The sequence below is a fragment of the Argentina silus genome (genome assembly GCF_951799395.1).
Source record: "Argentina silus genome assembly, chromosome: 4".
Lineage (NCBI taxonomy): Eukaryota > Metazoa > Chordata > Actinopteri > Argentiniformes > Argentinidae > Argentina > Argentina silus.
This window is the reverse complement of record NC_139658.1, coordinates 23579123-23601622: the sequence shown is the minus strand read 5'-3', so window position 1 is coordinate 23601622 and position 22500 is coordinate 23579123. Positions and strand designations below refer to the sequence as shown.

The following is a 22500-nucleotide window of genomic DNA, read 5'->3' as shown; positions in this document are numbered from 1 at the left end:
ACGAGACCGCATTAACAACAGCATCGAACAGCTGAAAACTCTCCTCAAGCCCGAACTTCAAGAACACCAGCCCAACTCCAAACTGGAGAAAGCTGACATTCTCGAGACAGCCGTGTTCTACCTGAGAGACCACAGCAAGCACCCTGCTGCCCCGTTCAACGCAGGCGCATCTGGTCGGAGCTACTCAGAGGGATTCATCCGGTGTTTAGAAGAAACGCTCCGCTTCCTCTCAGCGCACAACCAGCCGTCAGACTCTCAGCAGAAGCTTATCAGTCACTTCCATCGTGCCCAACAGCCTGGTGACCGACCCACGCTGAGTCCAAACCGCGCCATGGTCCCTCACAACATCAACACTCCAAAAAACGTCACCGTGGGTGGCAGAGGGCCGCTTTGGAGACCGTGGTGATCGATGCGAATCATTTGGAGACGTTTAGCACTGAGACTGTCAATGTGAAAAATACCAGAGAATGATGTCGGCTTAGTACAGGCCATTGTATTCTCTTCTTGTAGGAAATTATTATTCCCTTTACAATTTTATCTTTTTGTAAAAGTTGAAATTATTGTCTATTATTCTCTTTAGAATGCCCAAGCTATTATTGTGCGAATGCGCAGTTGCGCATGTATTGTAACTTCACACGTGTGAAGGTCAGTGTTCCTTACATATTGTAAAATATTTATATCGATTCGGAGTCATTCTTATTGGGAAACAATACTTAAACCCATGCTGAATTGTAACTGTGGAATGTAGATGTATCACATTGATATGGCAGTATTCCTTGAATGAAATTATTAGCGAATAAAAAATAAATTATATTCGATGAATCTTGGATCTCTCTTGATAATGATGTATAGGAGCTCTTGGTCTCAGCACTAAACCCTTGCACTTGCAATACACATTAAACCTGCATTAGGAGGCTACATAAAATAAGAAAATAAATCTGATAAAACACACACACACACACACACACACACACACACACACACACACACAGAGGTACTGTACACCATCAATTGTGGGATCCGCACATAAGACCAGGCCTCTCTATTGCCAAGAGCGGAGAGTAGGCACATAGTCTTCCTATCGAAAACTGTTGAAGTAGGTCTTTAGACTTAGCCACCATCTACAGACCCTAAACGTGCCCCCACCTTTCCACTTGAAAAATGGCAAGAGGCAAAAGTTTTTGGCGGGAGAACTGAGACCTCGAAAGCCTCTGTCTATTGAGTAAACATTCAACCTGAATAGTCCAGCAGCTGCTGCTCAGAGCACAAAAGCTGCCAAAGGCGCCCCCGGAAAGCCTCAGCGAACTTAAGCGTTCCCACACTCGCACTGTTCAGAGTTGTCAATTAGAAGTGTGTGTCGCACTTCGCGCCAACATTCTCAATCCCACGCATGGCACTTTATTGTCAGTTGCTCTAAGTAAGGCCATATGGTAAAAAAAAAGAAAAAAAAGAAAAAAAGAAAAAGCGGCTTAAAAATTCCATGTGAATATGATATCAGCCCGAAATTTAGTCTATAAACCGTTGGATAATTGACAGGTGAATGTTAGTAGTGATTATTGAAGAAAACAATGGACATAATCATAGCCTACTACCATTCAAAGAGGGAGATAGAGGTATTTGAGGTATGCGGTCTCATGGAGCATTGTGCATAATGCTAATCCATAATGTTATTCCCTAATCAGCATTACAATGCATTCCATAGACTATCAGAAATTAGCCCCTAGCATACTTCACATAACTCTGTGAAGGACAACCAAAGGCTTTCCCAGGAACTGAATAGTTTTGAAATTATAAAAGAAAATGAATACTCGAGACCTCCTAAGCCTCTCTCCATTGTGCAGCAATATGCTGCATATTCATACTTTCACATTCCCCTGAACATTCTGTTCATCCTTGAATAATAAGGCCTGAATGAGTGGTGAAGTCACTTTCTATTTTTTCCTCCAGCGTCCAAACAACTAGCTTTGCCATATTGTCATATTGTGTGACAGTTCATGCATTGTGAATCATGGCACTGGAAAAAGTTGAAATAAAAAAAAACTGTTACCAGAGAGGCAGGAGCCTTATGCGTAGGGAGTCTTTCAGATAGTCCTCTTTCCCATGTCTACGCAGGCTTGCAGTGTGAAGAAGTGTGTCTCTCAGGGCAATAAAATAGTTTCAACGACAGGAGAGTGTGGCCAAGCCTAGGCCACATATGGAGCCTCCTCCTGCCTGGCTTTGATGTGGGGAGGGTGACGCTGAGATGTCAAAGTGTGTGAGTGAGGAGCCTCAGACACACTCCAAAGGTCTGAAAAGGCTGTAAAAACCTCTGCTGTGACTTCGACGGCTCAGGGTGGGACAGTGTTCCCATGCAGGGCCAACAGGATCCTGTTTGAACTGCTGATAGATGGATAGAACAGAAGATGGATAGATCAATGATAGAATGGAAGATGGATGACAGAATGGACAGAAGAGGCTGGAAGTTGGAAAATGTTTTCTTAGGACATCGAATGAAGCAAGGATGACGAAGACGTATGGTTTAGATCATCACTGAAATAATTTAATATGCATTAGTTATTACAAATTCAAAGTCTAAGTCATTCTAGTATACTACTAATACAGGCACATTTGAAGATAAATCATTTCTATTTGCATCGCTGTAAAACAGAAAAAAGTTTAAAATACAAAATACACTTTATGAAAATATATCCCCCCTTATTTTCAAATGAGTAAAGACAGCATGAAATTGAGATTTAAACTGAGCGATCATGCAATGGACGCAATCAGCACTTTTTAAAAATGTACAAATTCTAGCTCTGTAAAATACAGTATTTCACAAGTGAAAGAGCACCAGTAAGTATGCAGTGTTACTGAGGTAAACATTAATTAGCTAGCAAAGCAAAACTGAAGTAAAACAGTAACAGCATCCTCATCGCCACGGAGCCCAGCAGGGGAGGCTGGTGGAGGTAGAAATCGGAGGACGGGCTCATTGTAATACATGGAATGGAATGAGAAATGTTATCAAACACACCATTCCTCATTCCATGCGTTACAATGAGCCCGTCCTCCGATTTCTACCTCCAACTGTAACAAGTACATCCCTCTCCCATCAGTGACAGTCAGGGGGCGGGACATTTCACTGTGACAGCTCAGCCAACCAATCAGGACATAAGAGGAGAGCCTACGATATGTGATGATCATTACTTTAGTTCTGTAAATTAAACATTCATTTGTGAAAGAGGTGGATGGAAACAAAAACAACGTAACCATTATTTTTTGCTAAGATAAGGACCAGAAGTTCATACATATAAATGTTAGATACTTATTAGATAAGATATTATTATTGTTGTCTTCTCCAATAAATATTGTCTCTACAGTTAACATGCTGTAATGGTGTCAATATTAAGGTTATTGTCTTTATGAAAGGTCATTTGATTCTGTTCTAAGGACAAATGGTATGTTCTTTAACACATAACATCAGAGATGTGTATCAAACACCAATGTTTCTGCCAGAAAGTCTAATATGTGAAACCCGGGTATAGCAGGGTAGGCTGGTTGAGGCAGAAATCGGAGGATGAACTCAATGTAATGCATGGAACGGAAAGCCCTTTGATACCATTTCTTATTCCATTCCATGCATTACAATGAGCCTGTACTTCGATTTCTACCTCCACCAGCCTCCCCTGGCAGAAAGGGTAACGGGGATAACTCCTCAGCACTGGTTGGCACTGAGATGACCAGGAACAGAAACAGAGGCTCAGAAGCACACAGACAGACAGCAGCCTTGAACATTTCTTTCAAAGCCGATCAACTGCAGGTATTAGTACAGGTGTTTAGAATCCATGCTATACTGTAGCAACACAGTTTGACTGTATCTGTAGATCCATTGGGACTCTCTGGTACCATTCTCCTTTACAGCTAGCAGCCTAAAGCTAGCAGCCTAAAGCTAGCAGCCTAAAGCTAGCAGCCTAAAGCTAGCAGCCTAAAGCTAGCCTGGCTCAGTTGCTGCTCCTTCTCAAGAAGTGCCAGAGGGGGGCGCTGTTGCCCCCCCTTTCATTTTAGAATAGATCATCATTACATTCAGATTCATGTCGAGGTGCAGTGCAAGCTGACTGCTGGGGCGAGGGACCAAACTTGGACGGGTAAGGAGAGAGAGATTTCTCTCCTTCATATCATTCTCAGTCTTGACTGGAGAATGGGGGGTCGGGGGTCAAGGAGCAGTGTCAGGAACTCCTCTATGGGGACGGGTTGGATGAAGGGGGGGCTACAGTAGGTGGCAGGGAAGGGGATACAGCGCTCTCTTCTCAACCCATGTAGGGGTACTTCCATTCTCTGAGGGGGACGTGGGTGGCCTTCACCACCTGGGGGGAGGTCCATCGCAGGACGTAGTGTGGACCGCCAGGTTTGTCATTCGTACCTGCAGACAGGAGGGTTCATGGTTTAGGCCTCATTGTTTGCTTGATTCATCAGCTTAGTGTGGCTGGTCTATGAACTAAAACTGAGGTAATTGTTTGTGTCAGCCATCTTGCCAAAGGTTTTTTTTCACCAGTGCACACTTTAGGGAAAGGGCTAAGACAATTTGCACTGACTCTCTCCACGCACACACACACACACACACACACACACACACACACACACACACACACACACACACACACACACACACACACACACAGAAGACACACACACACACAGAAGACACACACACACACACCTGCTATTTATCACTGTATTGTATTCCTCCTTACACTTATTGCCTATTGTGTTATTATTGCATTTCTATTCTTACGTCCTGATATTTGCACTATTGAGAGGAAGCTGGTAAAGTAACCATTTCATTGTTCCTGTGTCGTCTGCCAATGATCAACCAAACGTTGACTTGACTTGACAGAGATGAGGGATGCAGCCGTGCTGCACTGGTGGGCGTTCTTACCTGAGGCTCTGGAGCCGCCAAATGGCTGCACTGGTGGGCGTTCTTACCTGAGGCTCTGGAGCCGCCAAATGGCTGCACTGGTGGGCGTTCTTACCTGAGGCTCTGGAGCCGCCAAATGGCTGCTGGGCAACAACGGAGCCTGTGGACTTGTCGTTAACGTAGTAGTTTCCTGCAGCGTTCCGCAAGACCTTGGCTGCCTCGTCCACAACATTCCTAGAAACACAGATCACATATATATAAACACATATATAAAACAACACTTTTTTTTTTGACCAGTGTCCTTCTTTCATACAACCAAAATCTCATTATAGTAGGCTTTACAGGCTGTGACATTAGTGAATGCAATTGTTTATTTAAGGAAAATCATATCATGTACTTATTACTCTTATAAGAGTGCCGACACTCCATATCAGGTTGTGTGGAGCATCCTAACTTACTGGTCGAGAACACAGCCCTTACATCCTAACTTACTGGTCGAGAACACAGCCCTTACAACCTAACTTACTGGTCGAGAACACAGCCCTTACAACCTAACTTACTGGTCGAGAACAAACACAGCCTGTACAACCTAACTTACTGGTCGAGAACACAGCCCTTACAACCTAACTTACTGGTCGAGAACACAGCCCTTACAACCTAACTTACTGGTCGAGAACACAGCCCGTACAACCTAACTTACTGGTCCAGAACACAGCCCTTACAACCTAACTTACTGGTCTAGAGCAAACACAACCTAACTTACTGGTCGAGAACAAACACAACCTAACTTACTGGTCGAGAACACAGCCCTTACAACCTAACTTACTGGTCTAGAGCAAACACAACCTAACTTACTGGTCTAGAACAAACACAACCTAACTTACTGGTCTAGAACAAACACAACCTAACTTACTGGTCTAGAACAAACACAACCTAACTTACTGGTCGAGAACAAACACAACCTAACTTACTGGTCTAGAGCAAACACAACCTAACTTACTGGTCTAGAACAAACACAACCTAACTTACTGGTCTAGAACAAACACAGCCTGTACAACCTAACTTACTGGTTGAAAGAGAACACAGCCCCTGCAACCTAACTTACTGGTCAAGAGAGAACACAGCTCCTGTCAGGGCGTAGGGTGACGTGCTATCTATCAGCTGCAGGACCTCTTTGTAGTTGTTCTCAGGGTAAACATAGACAGTCAGGATCGGCCCAAAGATCTCCTGCAGGGGTTAAAGCCAGAGGGTCAGTTATGAAGTAACACAGGGATATTACGTGAGCCACCCAGATGAGGTGATTGGAGCATGATGGACTGTCCCTGTCCCACCAATGGCGAAGGTGCGTAAAGATATTGTGCCTATAGCTTGACGTCATTCAGCGCTATGAATACAGACAGGATTCCTCGACACACTCAGCCTACCACAGTGCAATGCTAACGTTTATCAGCGCATGATTTGCTTTTCATTTTGAAAACATTCAGAGCAAGAGATGGTAACCGACTGCTGAAAGGAAAACTGAGAAACAGAGAGTAACCTATGCTGCACATAAGCTACTGCTCAAATCAGCAATCGTTAAAGATCCCATGGCACTTATCGCAAGAGTATGTGAATTAACGCCGGTGTCCCAGCTAAACTCCCAATCTGGCCCTCGTACCATCATGGCCACCCTAATCATCCCCTGCTTTCAGTTGGCTCATCATCCCCTCTCCTCTCCTCTCCTCTCCTCTCCTCTCCAACTATTCCCCAGGTCGTTGCTGCAAATGAGAACCTGTTCTCAGTCAACTTGCCTGGCAAAATAAGGGTGAAATTAAAAAAAAATTCAATAAAAGCAATTGATGTGCTGTGGTAAATGTCTGGAAGAATCATGGCAGCAGTCACATATCCCTGAATGACGTCCAGCTGTAGGCTTCTCTCTGCACGTCCACTGCTGTGACCCAGAGCGTGAAACCAGAGGGTTGAGGAGGATTCAATTAAACCAACATGCTGTGTCAGTTCACTAAGCCGTGTTATGCATGTTTATATAGGTAATCCATGCAGTTAGCCTCCAGCCTGGCTTGTGGAGTATCTCTTAAAAGTGACAGATTAGTCATTTATATGCTAATCTTCTCTTTTCCCCCACAAGACAGCAATACCTAACAGACTAGTGGAAATGATTTACCAGTCAATCAGGTTATGCAATTCAGATAAAATTTCAGTTCCATGTTGCATCATGTAAGTGTTCCTTGTGCGTCTCATGCAGGTTAATTTGAATCTATAATAACACATTACTAGGACAACATGTTTGGGTATGATCATCAATGACTGGTTATGGAGCTACTATAAGCATGATCAATGAGGATGTCATCCACAACATCCTGGAGACTCTTACCTCGCCCATTATGGCCTCCCGGGGGTCTTTGGTCTCAATGATGGTGGGCTCAACGTAGTACCCTGTCTTGTCATCACAGTTGCCCCCGGCGATGATACTCAAGTTAGGGGAAGACTTGGCATGATCCAGCCACTTCTTATTACGGGCAAAGGACTGAAGGAAAACAAGACATTGAAAAAGTTACTGAAAAAGTGAAAATATTTATATTATATTTAACAAAAAAACATAAACATTACCCTTTCATTGGTGTTAACACCTAACACTGGGCGTACATAGACACAGCATAAGTGACTAAGTCTCCAGTTTGGGTGAACATTTTCTTAGTCACACATAGTACATTTGCTGTATATTTTAGTCATTTAGCATTTTACATGTCAGTACTGTACCTTGTCATCGATCACAGCAGATAAAAAGGTGCTGAAGTCCTCCACAGGCTGAGCAAGGGAGAGACAGGAAGACAGAGTTACGACAATCTGATACATTAAACACAATTAAAACATCTACTTCAACCATGTCAAGGAACTCCTCTTGGTACAAGTAGCACAATGTTTTGTATCTCAACTGGAATAATAGTGAATATAGTGCCACATAAAAATACATCAGTAGAGGTAGAAATCAGAGAACAGGCTGCATGCATTACAATGAGCCTGTCCTCCGATTTCTACCTCCACTGAAATACATTGATACATAAATATTAGCCATGCAACACAAACAATTTCATGGATGCATGTCTAACGCAATATCTCCCTGATGAATCTAACAGCTCCAGGGATCAGTTGTTCTCCACTCACGTCTCCCAGTTTGATCTGCTTGTGGATGTCCAGGAGGCCCTGTTTGATCTGAGGCCACAGGGAGTCTGGGACGTACATCCTGGAGCAGGCCGAGCACTTCTGCCCTCCGTACTCAAACGCAGAGCGGATGGTCCCCATCACCACACTCTCCACGTCCGCAGACTTGTGGACGAAGTGGAAGTTCTTACCGCCGCACTCTGAAAGGCAGGAGACGGCATGGGTGAGGCAATGTTCACCAAATGAGAGGTATGAACCAGGGGAGGCTGGTGGAGGTAGACATCAGAGGATGGGCTCATTGTAATGCATGGAACGGAATGAGGAATGGTAACAAACATACGTGTTTGGTACCATTCCTCATTCCAGTGTTTGATACCTCATTCCATTCCAATGCGCGACAAAAAGCCTGTCCTCCAATTTCTACCTCCACCAGCCTCCCCTGTGCTGTATGTTCCAGGCTGTAGGTGTCACCCACCTCCTCCCACCCTGGGGAAGTTCCTGTAGATGTCCAGGTTCTGGGCCACCTGCTTCCACAGACGCTTGAATGTCCTGAAGAGGGACAAAATGGCTTCTTAGTCACTACAGAGATAATCACACAACTGTCCTGTCAGATGTTGAAGACTATAACGGCGATAACGGTCTTTACCAAAAGCGGCAGACAGTTTTAAGCAATAGGGAACAAGAGGCTGTGCTTTATCGTGTAGCGGAGGGCCGGCAACCCCTCAGCTGTGACTTTATTCACGCTAGAGAACTCGAGTGCCTTAATGCTTTTATACAACAGTTACAAAACTAAACAGAGAATTATGACAAGAAAACAACGCCTTAAGTATGTATTTCGTGATAGGTTGTGGTGGTTTCTGCCCTGCTAGAAATACATTTCCCAAAACAACCACTGTTGTCAAGGTAACGTGATAAACAAATCTTCGCAACTTGTGTGTTTACGCAGGGACATTACTGCGACGTACGATAAACAGGAAAAAACGCGTCATAGCTGTTACTTTACATGGGAATAAAGCACGGCTCCGAACGCCTCTGGGCCAATCACAATGCTCGTTCTGATCTAACAGTTGTATAAATCAGGGTTAATATCCTATAGGCCTAGCTTAGACATGGGTGACGGTGACATACGGGACACTGCCGGTGAAGTTGATGCCGGCCAGGTGCTCAGAGGAGGTGATGGTGTCCCCGAAGACCGGTCCGTCGGCCGGGACGAACTGGATGATGTTGGGGGGCAGCCCGCTCTCTCTCAGGACGTTGTAGACGGCGTAGCTAGCGGACATGGCTGTGTCGCTAGGCTTCCACAGGACTACGTTACCCTGAGATAAACAGCAGAGGAGAAAGGTGACATCCAACGTCAGAGAACAAATCTTTGATAGAGTTACTGTATAACACAAAACATGAAAATTAAAAGAGTATGAAGTTCATGTTGTTTTCTTTTTCGCTGACGCGGGAGGGTGAGAGACGTACCATGACAGCAGGGGTGCCTGCCAGGTTTCCACCAATCGCAGTGAAGTTAAAAGGAGCAACAGCGGCTACAAACCCCTACAGAGAAAGGCAGAATAAAAGTGATTAGAAAAATGGTTTCAAGGCGAGTTCCAGAACTCAATGTTTCCTAAATTATCCCTACCAGGGGAGGCTGGTAGAGGTAGAAATCAGAGGACGGGCTCATTGTAATGCATGGTATGGATCCATTACAATGAGCCCATCCTCCGATTTCTACCTCCACCAGCCTCCACTGATCCCTACATATACTTCTTTTAATCCCACTCCATCTTATCATTAACTTCAAATCGGGTCTGGACCGTCCTAGGATAAGACCAGGAGGGTATCCTTCATCCCAGAGAGCGCTCACCTCCAGGCCGCGGTACAGCATGGTGTTGGTGCTGCCATCACAGTCCAGGGGCTGCTGGCTCTCCAGCTCTACAGCATGTTTAGCATTGAACCTGAAGAAGTCAATCAGCTCCGCGGCTGCATCGATCTCTGCCTGCACCACAGTTTTAGCCTAGAAGGATGAAACAGATAGATAGATATAGGGAGAAGTATTAGAAGAGGTGAAAGATCAAAATGTGTGTTAGTACTAGAGCCTCTTGTTTTATGTATTTGTTTGTTCATTTATTTGAGTAGGGACAGATGCAGTAACATTGACATATTGGAATTACAACAAGCCAGATGCATTGTACCATAACATGTTAGCTTGCGCTAACTACAGTGCCCTTTTGAAGTTGAAGGGACACATTTCATTAAACAGAGGAGATGCACTCAAAATCCAGTTACACCGTGATCACAGGACCACAAACCCAGTGTGTTCAGTAAAGGTGTCACCGTACCTGGCCGATCATGGTTTTGGCCAGAATCTCGGCTCTCTTGGGTCCACTGATGATGTCAGCAGCCTTGAAGAGGACCTGGGCTCGGTCCTGAACGGGCTTCAGATCCCACTCTCTCCGGGCCGCCACCGAGGCCAGGATGGCCTTGTTGAGCAGCTCCTACGGACCGCAACCGAACAGGAAAGTCCAATCAGATCCATTCAGAACATTAAAAAACATACTCACAAATATACGTTGTACTGTAAGTACCAAGGAATCTTAAAAAAAACTATAAATTACCTTGTCCGCATAGCAAAACTTGGCAATTTTTTGCGAGTGGTTGAAGGGCTTGAAGACAGAGAGAAAATAAAGAAACAAATATTTATTGTTAACAGACGAGCGCATCAGCTGTTCGGCCATAACAGTCTTTTAGTCATGACACTTAGGTCGGTTTATAATCACTATTTAATGACAACGGTAATACATTTAGGTTTGGTGTAATTGGATGGTTCTGCAGCTCTCTCTCTTTAACGACATAAAATACAAAATACCAGCATGGCAGGGAGCCCATGACTTATCAACCCCACGTAGGTAGGTTAAATACAGAGTGACCGAGCGGGTGGAGGCTGGGGCGGTGGGTGGAGGCTGGGGACGGTGGGTGGAGGCTGGGGTCGTGGGTGGAGGCAGGGGTGGTGGGTGTAGGTTGGGGTCATGGGTGGGACGCCCAACAAGTAAATTCTCTCCTAACCAGTGGCGTCACACTGTTTCACCATGGTAGTGTGCACAACTCAGCTCTTTTAAGCCATGTCCCTGAACATGTGATGGATGTTATTGCCACCTGACGGACAGCTGAGCTGCCCTGCCTGAACCAACGCAGGCTTCATATCTGCCCCCAGTGAAAGTGGTATGTTGGTTTATAGAAGCCAACGGATCTTATCAGAAACCAACGAGAGCACCTGATAACGTGACGTTATTACAGTCTGTATAACCCAACTAATCTGTATCTCCATGCTCACATATTTGCTGTGCAGTGTGTAGCAATAGTTTGCTCAGAGTACAGACATGCCCTTGACTCCACTCACCGATAGCTGGTATCTGACGTCTTTGGTCCACACATGTTCATCACCAACCACACAAGGAATCTCCTCCGTCTTCCCCTTCAGTTCTTGCAAGGCCTATAACACAGACACACACAGACACACACAGACACACACAGACACAAATCAGGTGAACATGCTTGAGGTGAACATATGGGTCTTGAGGGACATACAGCATGTACAGGTGTGTGTACAGTATAATTGTGCTGAGAGAGTAGGTATGTGTGTGTGTATGTGTTTGTGTGTGTGTGTTTGTGTGTATGTGTTTGTGTGTATGTGTTTGTGTGTGTGTGTGTGAGTACAGAATAGAATAGAATACTGTAGAGTGTTCTAACCTTCAGAAGTTCATCCCTCTCTGCACTGCCCTCTTTGAACCCAAGGATGGGTTCATTCTTCACCTCAACGGCTGCACAGGGGAAGGTCCTGAACCTACACACACACACAGACACACACAGACACACACACACACACACACACACACACACACACACACACAGACACAGACAGACAGACAGACAGACAGACAGACAGACAGGTTAGGACAGACCAACCCACACAAGTGAAGACAGACACAGACAGACAACAATAAAGAACATCCCTAGTTTTAGTGAGGCCATATAGCAACCCTATAACTCCAACACCACATTACCAGAGAGATAGAACCTGAATAGGACTTCTCACTCACTACCATGTGATGTATATGAATCCCATTCATATTTATTTTGAGTTGATTCCAACAACCCAACCATATTGTATAAGCCACCAGGCACCAGGCCAATGGCACAGATTGGCCGATCCATTTGACCTGAATAGGACTTTACCAGCCCTGAAACTCAGGGTCACTGTGGGGTGTTGAACTCTCTCAAACCTTTTAATAAGTAGACAGGTGCTCTCGGTTCTGGTTCTGTCCTGCTTCTGTTTACAACCACAATCTGGCAACCCGATTGCCCATGTCATGTGACATCTGCTGGAATAAGTAACTTGAGGTGAACTCAAATCAGCAATTCAGGTGTGGTAGAAACGGAAAATCCTTATTTTTCAGGACGAGCGTCGACAGTAGTGGCTTAAATCGGGCCTGCAGGGTCTGGACGAGGTGACAGCTGTGTAGAAAGCTAGAGCAGGAACAGCGCATCATGCATGAGTAAAAATTGACGTGAAGAAACATCTGCTCTTTGTCATACCTCACTACAGTGAATTAACTGTAAACTACCATCAGTAATGAACACAGTAATGAACACACAGTCTGTATTTGTACTTTTGTTTCTCATCGTTCGGTGAACAAGGGTGCAGTTAAAAAGGGTGCAGTCTCCCCTGGAAAGATACACCACCACTGAACTTCTGGTGCCTTCACTCCCTCATATATGATTAACTTCTAGTCTAAACAACAAGTGAAGGTCAATCCTTTGATAGCGTCTTTCCAACTGGGTAGAGATGGGCACGTACTAAACTATTCAATGACTTAACACTGTAATAGACACCCAAGAACCCTCAACACTATCCCCTGACACGCTTAAAGGCAATATGACTTCACCAGGGGAGGCTGGTGAATGTAGAAATCTGAGGATGGGCTCATTGTAATGCATTGTTTGTTTGTTTTGTTTTTAATGATTGATGTCATGCTTTTGCTTTTACTTCTCTTCTGTAAGGTGACCTTGGGTGACCTGAAAGGCGCCTCCAAATAAAATGCATTATTATTATTATTATGGCTGGAGTATTGAGACCACTCCTCATTCAATTCCATGCATTGCAATGAGTCTGTCCTCCGATTCCCACCTCCACCAGCCTCCCCTGGACTATACATATGGTTCACATTCAAATGATCTGTTCTGGTGAACCTTCAGAGTGTTTGTTTTTTTAATCTTGCTCAGAGGAAAGACAATGCCCATCTGAAAGCCAGAGAGACATTCGAATGTTTTGACAGGTGTGACACTGACAGCGAAAGCAATGTTCAACATCGTGGAGATTCATGCAACTGGCCCCTGGCTTCGCCCCAGTCCGGGGTGTCTTAGCAGTCTCTCTCTTGCACAACTCCAGTTACAGTGCATAGGCTACAGCTTGGTCAGCTTGGCTACATTTGTAGTCAGTAAAGTTCTGCCCTATAGAGTAGTACACCTACTACAGTATCACTGAGGGTATTTCAATGGTGTGCTGCTCTTCCACGAACTGTATGTTGGTCTACTGTATGGTGTTTAATAGTGGTTATTACATGCTCTTGCCAAAAGGCGACGGAAACATACTAATACTCGCACTCACGTTGAATACGTCAAGCGCCTGACATGGAAAGGTATCTTGAAACATTACATAACACAAGTGGCCAATGCCTAAAGACAGCCGGTTACTAGAAGAGCTTAGAATGTTCTAATAGAGAGCGGCGACACACCTATACCCTTATTGTAAGGCAATAATCATAACTCAGAAATCGACTATCACAGATTGTTGCAAATGTCATTCCTAAAAGTCAAAGCTAAGGTGAAGTAGTCTCGTGTACGTTCATGTGGAACTACATACCCCCTCCAGGACTGGCAGAGAGCCGATCGCACACGCAGCATGTTTCAATGGGAGATAGGTTGACCCTGTGATAAAACACGCCCTGGCAGGACCACTACGAAGGAAAAAGACACATGTATCAATTTCCGAGGAGAAACAGAAAGCGTTCAGCAGCTTGAGAATGTGTAGAATTGTTACCTGTATCGCGAGAACAAACGATTAGGAACATACCAACACATAATAGGGAGGGTACATTTCTTCGATTATCATAACTGCCGCTAAATGCTCAAGATATTGCATTGCACCTATATTCTAGTCAGAACAGAAAATCAATCATTACACTTTAAATTGTTAAACTTTAAATGTTTCACTTACTTTTATTTAACAAAGAAATAAGGATTTATAAACACACCTCACATTTCCAAAATGGAACTTGCGGTAGGCAGAGAGGGCGAGTCTGTGAATGGCCATTCAGCTAAGGAGAAAACAGCCCGAGCCAATCACAGGATAGTCCAGTTATGAATCGGAAAGTTCTATTTCTGACATCATAAAATGATCACCTTATAGAACGTTTTACTGATGGTCCTCTTACTTTAGTCCAAGTGTCCAAATAGGCTGTGGCATTCAAGTGATGATTGATTGGTATTAACGGGCCCAAAGTGTACCTAGAAAACATTCCCCACACCATTACACCACCATTACAGAAGGTGTACAGGTGTTATATATATATACATATATATATGCAGTACCAGTCAAAAGTTTGGACACACCTTGCCAAGAGTGTGCAAAGCTGTCATCAAAGCAAAAGGTGGCTACTTTGAAGAATCTAAAATCTAAAACATATTCTGGTTTGTTTAACACTTTTTTGTTTACTACATAATGCCATATGTGTTCCTTCATAGTTTTGATGTAAAGAAAAACTATTGAATGAGAAGGTGTGTCCAAACTTTTGACTGGTACTGTATATATATAACGTTTAACTTTATGTAACTTAACTTATTACAGCATGTATGTTTAACTTTACTTATTACAGCATACAATTAGCCTGTTATTAACAATATAGCCCATCCGCCTGTCTGTCTGTCTGTCTGTGTATCATATTGACAGTAAAGGCTATTAATATTCATTATAGTCTTACAATAATAATGAAGTCAAATATCTATTGTTTGCACACAAAATAATTGTGATTATAATGACACCCCTGTCACTAGAGGAAATAAAGACACTGAATTCAGGCAATAGGTAATCCACCATTTTATTCATATCCCCCCAATACCAACACCAATTACTGTGTACATTCAATATGTTTGAAACAACAGTATACCCCGAACCCACGTGAATGCAAGGTCGCACTAATAGTTTACACAAAAGAACCTCCTATTTTACAACGCACAGAGAGGTACTAATGCATCGAAAGAATAAGAGCAGGGAACTAAATCATTTGAGATAGAAACAGCAGGACACTGTAGAAATTGCATCATCACATGTGATGCGTATGAAAATACAGAATCAGGTCAATCGTAATGGTAAAGCTATTTTCCTCCATGGCCACCGACAGCCTACCGGGGTTGCTTGCCTCTCTCTCTGTCTCCGTCAATCCAACCCCAAAGGCAGAGCACGCCAGGGAATGCCACCAGGTACAAGTAAATATGTTAAGATGACAAAGCGTCGAAAGGTAAATCTTTAATAATCATGACTAATGCAGCACCTAGCCCTGTTATGTTAAAACCACTCATATAAAACACCTATGAAACGTTTCAACCCAACGTCAGCTTTTCCCATTGACTTGAGCCTGACATTTAGCTTAGCATAGTCCTGTCAGGGTACAATACAGTACACGCAAGTAGTCGAACTAAACAGTTAAAGTTTGCTTCCTGAAGAAGAGAACAATAGAGAACAATAAGTACATATCAGGATTCCTAGATGTGTTCTATGTCCTGAGTTCTGAGTTCTTTTTGTAAGGTTGAACAGAAGACTCCTCCTGCATATTGATCATACATTCAGCAAAGAAGGGGGTCTACAGTGGGAGGCTAGTGGAGGTAGAAATCGGAGGACGGGCTCATTGTAATGCATGGACTGGAATGGGGAATGGTATCAAAGTTTGATACCATTCCTCATTCCGTCCCATGCCTAACAATGAGCGCGTCCTCCGATTTCTGCCTCCGCCAGCCTCCGCTGATGGGATGTTATCAGATTCTTATTTGTAGGGATTATCAGAGTCATCAATCAGACGTTTACACGTCTCAGACACTTGGGGACATCATAATTGAGGACTAAGGAAATCAATCACATTCAGCGTTTCAACTCACCCCACAGTAAGTCATGCTGCACAAGTGACAATGGCAGACTAACCTCTGTGTCTTCATTGGTATACGTGACGATCTTTCTGAGATAAAAATACTGTACATGGTCTGTGACTTTGCCCAACATTCTCCTCATTGACAGATGGATGTAGGCTATGGCTATGCATGTGGGCTATGGCTTTGCTAAAACAAGGAAGAATACTTCTGGATTTGTACCATAGAGTGAACAATACAATTTGTGACACACACACACACACAATTTCTCAAATAGTCATGTGACTCCTTAACCTCCCTCATGTCACACACACACACACACACACACACACACACACACACACACACACACACACACACACACACACACACACACACACACACACACACACACACCCAGCACACTGTCATAGGTGATCACACACATCGGCAAGGCCTGGTTCGTTTGGACAGACTGGCGCGACATGCACTGCTCCACTCCCTCCGAACAGAGAACGGTACTGTCTGACGTTGTATGTTTGTCCTGATACAGGTGTGGTGTCTAGACAGGTGTGGTGTCACCTGTATCAGACAGACACCTCGACAGTGTCACATACTCATCAGGCTGGTTATAGATCAATACAGAGAGGGGCAATGAAGGGTGGCTGGGATTAAGGACACTCCCTAGACGGTGTAACTAATGACGGTGGTGTATTTGTCTGGATGTTCTACCATCAATCAATTCATAATGTGACATACAGCTAGAAGAGGTAAATTACTGTAAGCCATGAAACGTGTTACAAGTGAAATGAACAATCCATACCATGTTCATCATCCAGGCTTATTGTTTTAAAAATCAAGAAAATTAAATGAATAATTGACACTCACAATGTAATTTAAAGCTACAGGAATTTGATTCCAATTTGCAACACATCTCTGTTGAATGAGAAATTATAGAGAATTGCAAAACTGTTTTTGTATTGTCTGTATCAAAACAATGTCGCTCCTTTTCCTACATAAAACATGCTGAAAAGACAAATGTACATTTTTACATCTTTAAACCCTCTTACTAGAAGTAGCACTTAGATTCAGCAAATAAAACATCCTATAAATCAATACAATGAAAAGATGAACTTGCAGCAAACCTCTCCCCATCCCCCATGCGTTTATCAATGTTACCGATTGATAAATTCAATGAAAAGCACTAAACAGTGAAATGTAATACAAACAAACTCATTAGGTATAGAGTAATTGTGAACAGAAAGGCCTCTTGGGTATACGATCGCATGCCGAAAGCCCTCTTATGTACAGATGATTCTAAACCCTATCCAGAGCAGATGATAATGGAACAAGGAATCCGCATGGAACAGCGCCCCCTGCTGGTCAAACGGGAGGGGAGGTGGCGTGAGATAAATTGACAGACTGAGGCAAATCAGCAAGGAACCGGGTCAGCAAGTTTGGGATCGTCAGGCCAAATTTGTAAAGCAAACTAAAAGTCTTTCAGGCAAATAATGTAAGGTGCAGCTCAACTCCAACCAATTTGAAACTTCACACATAACATAAATGTTGCTGTATTTGACTTGAGTTGCTTCTCCAACCGTATATACTATGGTTTACATAGAGCTACTTTCCCCAGCCTAGATGAAGCCTCGTCCTGGACTAAAGATCATGTTCAAAGGAGAATCTCGATCGAAAATGCTCCTAGTCCAGACCAGGAGTGGGTTTAATCTGTTCTGGGGAACAACACCATGATGTTTAAGAAGCATTTTCTTTTTGAGTACATTCTTAATGAGATGCCACATTGGTATACCGATATCGTGTGCACCATTGCATTGCCAGTGACGCCGGTTTGCTTGTGTGTGTGCTTGAGTGTAAAAAAATGTACATTTATTAACATCGTAGTTATTAACATTGTTTAAAAAAAGCACCTCTAGTACCAAACTTTGTAACGCCTTGAACAAGCTAAGTTTCAACAGAAAACATTCTAGTTTTAGAAACAGAAAATCAATGATTCGTTCCTTTGGAAACTTTGGTAACATTTCACTCAAAGCCTTTGGCTTTTCTTTGGGATTCAGCGCTTTTACAAAGGTCAGTTGATTGAGAGCTTTGTCAATAAACCTGAAATTTGCATGGATTTATTCTAAGTGTGAAGAATCTTTCTTTTCATTCGTGGGAGTAGTCTACCTTAATGGTAGATGAATGTAAAGGAACATTACAACGCTTAGTTTAAACTTAATGTGATAGCAATATTGTTTTAGATCAGTGGAGGTAGAAATCGGAGGACAGGCTCATTATAATGCATGGAACGGAATAAGGAATGGTATCAGAAAATTGTATTAAACACACGTGTTTGCTACCATTCCTCATTCCATTCCATGCATTACAATGAGCCCGTCCTCCGATCTCTACCTCCACCAGCCTCCCCCTTGTTTAAGATGATCTTTTCAAATGGCGTTTGTGGCCTTTAGAAGTAGTAGTATAAGTAGTGGTACGGACAGAGAGGGAAGATGAGCGTTGCCCTCTTGGACGCAGCAAAATGGGATGCCACTGTTCCAACATCGCCTTGTTTGAGATGGTAAACGTTCCTCAACTCCCCTTGATCCCAACATTAACGCGCAGGAGCATTCAGAATAACGTCATATACGAAACACACCTGCCCAGAAACACACCTGCCCAGAAACACACCTGCCCAGCTAAAACACACCTGCCCAGAAACACACCTGCCCAGCTAAAACAAGGCAAATCATACATAGTAAAGTAAAGGAGGAGGGGTGAGGAAGGTCAAAGGTCAATCCAGAAATAAGGCTAGCTAAATTGCATAGAACTTGTAGAGTGCGTTGTGTAGCAACGAGCTGTGCTCCAGTCGACGCTGGCGTTCTCTGGATGAAGACAGTTCAGGCGGTCACCAGAAAAGCATAATTTCCATCTCTGTTTTCTGTTTTGGCTCGTTGGTGGAAACATTTCAGTTACCACTTGTTGTGTACTGTTACTGTATCTGCAATATGATTGGCCAACCGGTCTGCCACCGTGAAACACGCACAGCACAAGTAGAAAACAGCTAACCTTTTTTCGGAGCCCTGATTCGCCGTACGATAAACAAAACAAAAGAAGAAGAGCTCAGGAGGATGTATTTTAGTTCAGTGGTGAATACTGTATGTTGATCCCTGTTCACCATATGGACTGTCCAACCTCAGTCCTGAGGAAAGATGAAGGTGATGACGATGGTGCGACTGTTTACAAAATGCGAACGATGCCTGTGTGACTGGTTTGACGATGCTGATTGAACGATGCCTGTGTGACTGGTTTGACGATGCTGATTGAACGATGCCTGTGTGACTGGTTTGACTGGTTTGACGATGCTGATTGTGGTTTTGCTGGATGTTCTGGTGGCGCTCGGTTGACAGTCAGAAAACCAGCAAGGCAACAGTGAGCAAGAGAGCACAGCTCAGACATCTACCCGCCACCGACCTTTAAACACTTGAAGCAACCCCCCCAAGGACCCCCACCTCCCCCTCCCCCTCCCCCTCCATCCCTATGACAACAGGAAAGCACCAGTTCTGGGCCTGCTACAGTACAGTGAGGCTGGACCAATCAGGACTCCCGAAACAACCGGAAAACAAACAAACAGGCCCCACGCTGGGGGGGTGAGTCACCCCCGAGCAGGGCGGAGCTCTGTGTGAGGGGCAGGGGCAGGAGGGGTGGGGGCATGGCAGGGCAGCCATCAGCTGATTGGTCCCTGGTCCTCTGCGTCCTTGTCCAGATCGTCCTGGATCTCGTCAGTGTTCCCTGAGTCGCTACTGGCCGCCGAGCTGAAGGAGGGAGAGTTCCTGCCCCCCTTGATCATCCTCCGGCAGGTCTCCATCTGGACGTCCAGGCCACGCTTCATGCTGCACATCTCCATGTACTCGTGCAGGTGTCTGTTCATGTCACTCTTGGCTGTGGCCAGCTCCTCCTGAGAGACGGAGACGTTGAAGGGAGAGAGAGAGGGAGAGCGAGGCGGCAGAGGGGAGAGGAGAGAGGAATAGAGGATGAGAAAGAAGACAGAAGAGGGAGGGTGGCAGAAGAAAGAAAGACGTCATGTTGAGCAGGGACAGGTGCCAACCCCTGCCTGGCTAGACGAATCGTCGCTCACAAATCAAAACCAAACGGCAAGAGGGACAAAACAGCAACAAATCAAGTGCAGCCAGCCTCCCCTGTACTTGGGACATTTGGCAGGTGTTTCTATTAGACTCAATAAGGGGAACATCTCCCCAGGAACAACCTCTAACAGAAATATAAATCTCATAGGGTTTCATACTCCATATATTTTTGTTGCCATGCACCTCTCTTTCCCTTCCAAAATCTCTTTCACGCACACACACACACGCACACACACACACACACACACACACACATACACACACACACACACACACACACACACACACACACACACACACACACACACACACACACACGCAGGCAAGCAAGCATGCACACACAAACACACACACAGGCATGCACGTACACACACACACACACGCTTGTTCACCTCAATCTGGCCGATAGTCTCCTGGTACTCCTGTTCTCTGGTCTTGAAGAGTGACTCTGTTTCATCTATGAGGCTGCCCAGGCTTCCATCCTGGGAGACCTGAAACAAGCACAGGACGCTCTTTCAGCTTGTTGTAACATGAGGTCCCACCTGAGAGCGTGGGTGGGATCTGACTTAGGGTTAGGGTTAGGGTTAGGGTTAGGGTTAGGGTTAGGTCCCACCTGAGAGCGTGGGTGGGATCTGACTTAGGGTTAGGGTTAGGGTTAGGGTTAGGTCCCACCTGAGAGCGTGGGTGGGATCTGACTTAGAAGTTTACAGGGGAAAACATGAAACAAGTTCCAGGAACTGGCCCATCAAACCCCATCTTGTGATTCTACCAATGACCATAACCATCCATCAGGGGAGGCTGGTGGAGGTAGAAATTGGAGGACAAGCTCATTGTAATCCATACAACAGAATGCAGAATGGCACCAAAACACGTGTGTTTGATACCGTTCCTCATTCCGTTCCGTGCGTTACAATGAGCCCGTCCTCCCGTTTCTACCTCCGCCAGCCTCCCCTGGCCTCCGCTAGGCGACGCACTGGACCCACCGGCTCCACCGGGCCCTCTGCCATGTTGCCGTTGGCGGCGCAGGTTGCCGTGGTGATGGCGGCGGCGGGCAGGTTGTAGTTGGTGAAGTCCTCCCAGAGCAGCAGCGTCTCGTCATTCTCCTCCCAGGTCAGGCTGTCACAGTCGTCATCGATGTCAAACGTCTCCCGCCTGGCAACAAAGGAGTTATCATCTGAACAATGTCTGTGTAGGACGGAGAGAGAGAGAGAGAGAGGGAGAGAGAGAGAAAGGGGGGAGGGGGAGGAGGACAAACACAACAGCCACCACATTCAACAGAGTAGAAACACAGAAAGAGAAAGAGTGTGTGTAAGTGTGTGTGTGTGAGTGTGAGTGTGTGTGTGTGTGTGTGAGAGTGTGTGGTGTGTGTGTGTGTGTGAGTGTGTGTGTGAGTGTGTGGTGTGTGTGTGGTGTGTGTGAGTGTGTGGTTGTGTGTGTGTGTGTGTGTGTGTGTGTGAGTGTGTGTGAGTGTGTGTGTGTGTGTTTGTGTGAGTGAGTGTGTGGTGTGTGTGAGTGTGTGTGTGTGTGTGTGTGTGAGTGTGTGGTGTGTGTGAGTGTGTGGTTGTGTGTGTGTGTGTGTGTGAGTGTGTGTGTGTGTGTGTGTGTGTGTGGGTGTGTGTGTGTGTGTGTGGGTGTGTGTGTGTGTGTGTGTGTGAGATATAGTTCACATGCAAGAAGACACGGACAAGAAGACATGCTGGGAAACAGACTACAGAGAAAGACTTGAGATCATGACACAAACAACACTTTCTTCATTGACATTTATCATCGACATCACATTGACATATTCATATACAAAGTTAAGTCATATTCTAGGTTATGATGCTCTGATCTAATATAGGTATGTAGAAATCTGGGGAGGATGGAGGAGGTAGAAATCGGAGGACGGGCTCATTGTAATTGGCACGTGTTTGATACCATTCCTCATTCCATTCCATACATTACCATGAGCCCGTCCTCCGATTGCTGCCTCCTCTGGTATGTAGAAATGATCCGCTCTGTTCAGCTCCCTGCCTGAGTTTAATAATATAAAATACAAAATAACATAAAGGCAGAGAGCCCACGACCTATCAACCCCCCCCGTAGGTAGGTTAAATACCATAGGCAGGGAGCCCAAGACTTATCAAACCCCCCTGTTGGTAGGTTAAA

At 44.7% G+C, this 22500-nt stretch overlaps 3 protein-coding genes across 3 annotated transcripts in view; 1 reads left to right on the top strand and 2 right to left on the bottom strand.

Annotated features, from left to right (window-relative positions):
* The window catches only part of her2 (hairy-related 2), a gene marked incomplete at both ends in the record, with an annotated part of 606 nt that extends 200 nt beyond the window's left edge, over positions 1 to 406 (top strand). The window contains one exon of the mRNA XM_083668165.1: positions 1 to 406. This exon is cut by the window's left edge and continues 29 nt beyond it. Within this exon, the coding sequence (XP_083524291.1) occupies positions 1 to 406 (406 nt within the window).
* Positions 407 to 2523: 2117 nt separating this feature from the next.
* Positions 2524 to 14086, bottom strand: aldh4a1 (aldehyde dehydrogenase 4 family, member A1). Its single transcript, XM_083668743.1, has 15 exons — positions 13959 to 14086; positions 11786 to 11879; positions 11436 to 11528; positions 10654 to 10701; positions 10378 to 10533; positions 9903 to 10052; positions 9518 to 9592; positions 9179 to 9366; positions 8526 to 8599; positions 8054 to 8250; positions 7649 to 7696; positions 7263 to 7415; positions 5997 to 6118; positions 5007 to 5125; positions 2524 to 4396 (listed from the first exon to the last, which is right to left on the bottom strand). Exons 1-15 carry the CDS (start codon positions 13997 to 13999, stop codon positions 4284 to 4286), a joined length of 1671 nt encoding a protein of 556 aa, XP_083524869.1. The 5' UTR covers positions 14000 to 14086; the 3' UTR covers positions 2524 to 4283.
* A 5671-nt stretch (positions 14087 to 19757) lies between these two features.
* iffo2b (intermediate filament family orphan 2b) overlaps positions 19758 to 22500 on the bottom strand; it is a 31692-nt gene continuing 28949 nt past the window's right edge. The window contains exons 6-8 of the mRNA XM_083668901.1: positions 21336 to 21504; positions 20745 to 20843; positions 19758 to 20165 (exon numbers count right to left, since the gene is read on the bottom strand). Coding sequence (XP_083525027.1) covers positions 19935 to 20165; positions 20745 to 20843; positions 21336 to 21504 — 499 coding nt within the window. The 3' untranslated portion in view covers positions 19758 to 19934. The remainder of the gene's footprint in view (positions 20166 to 20744; positions 20844 to 21335; positions 21505 to 22500) is intronic.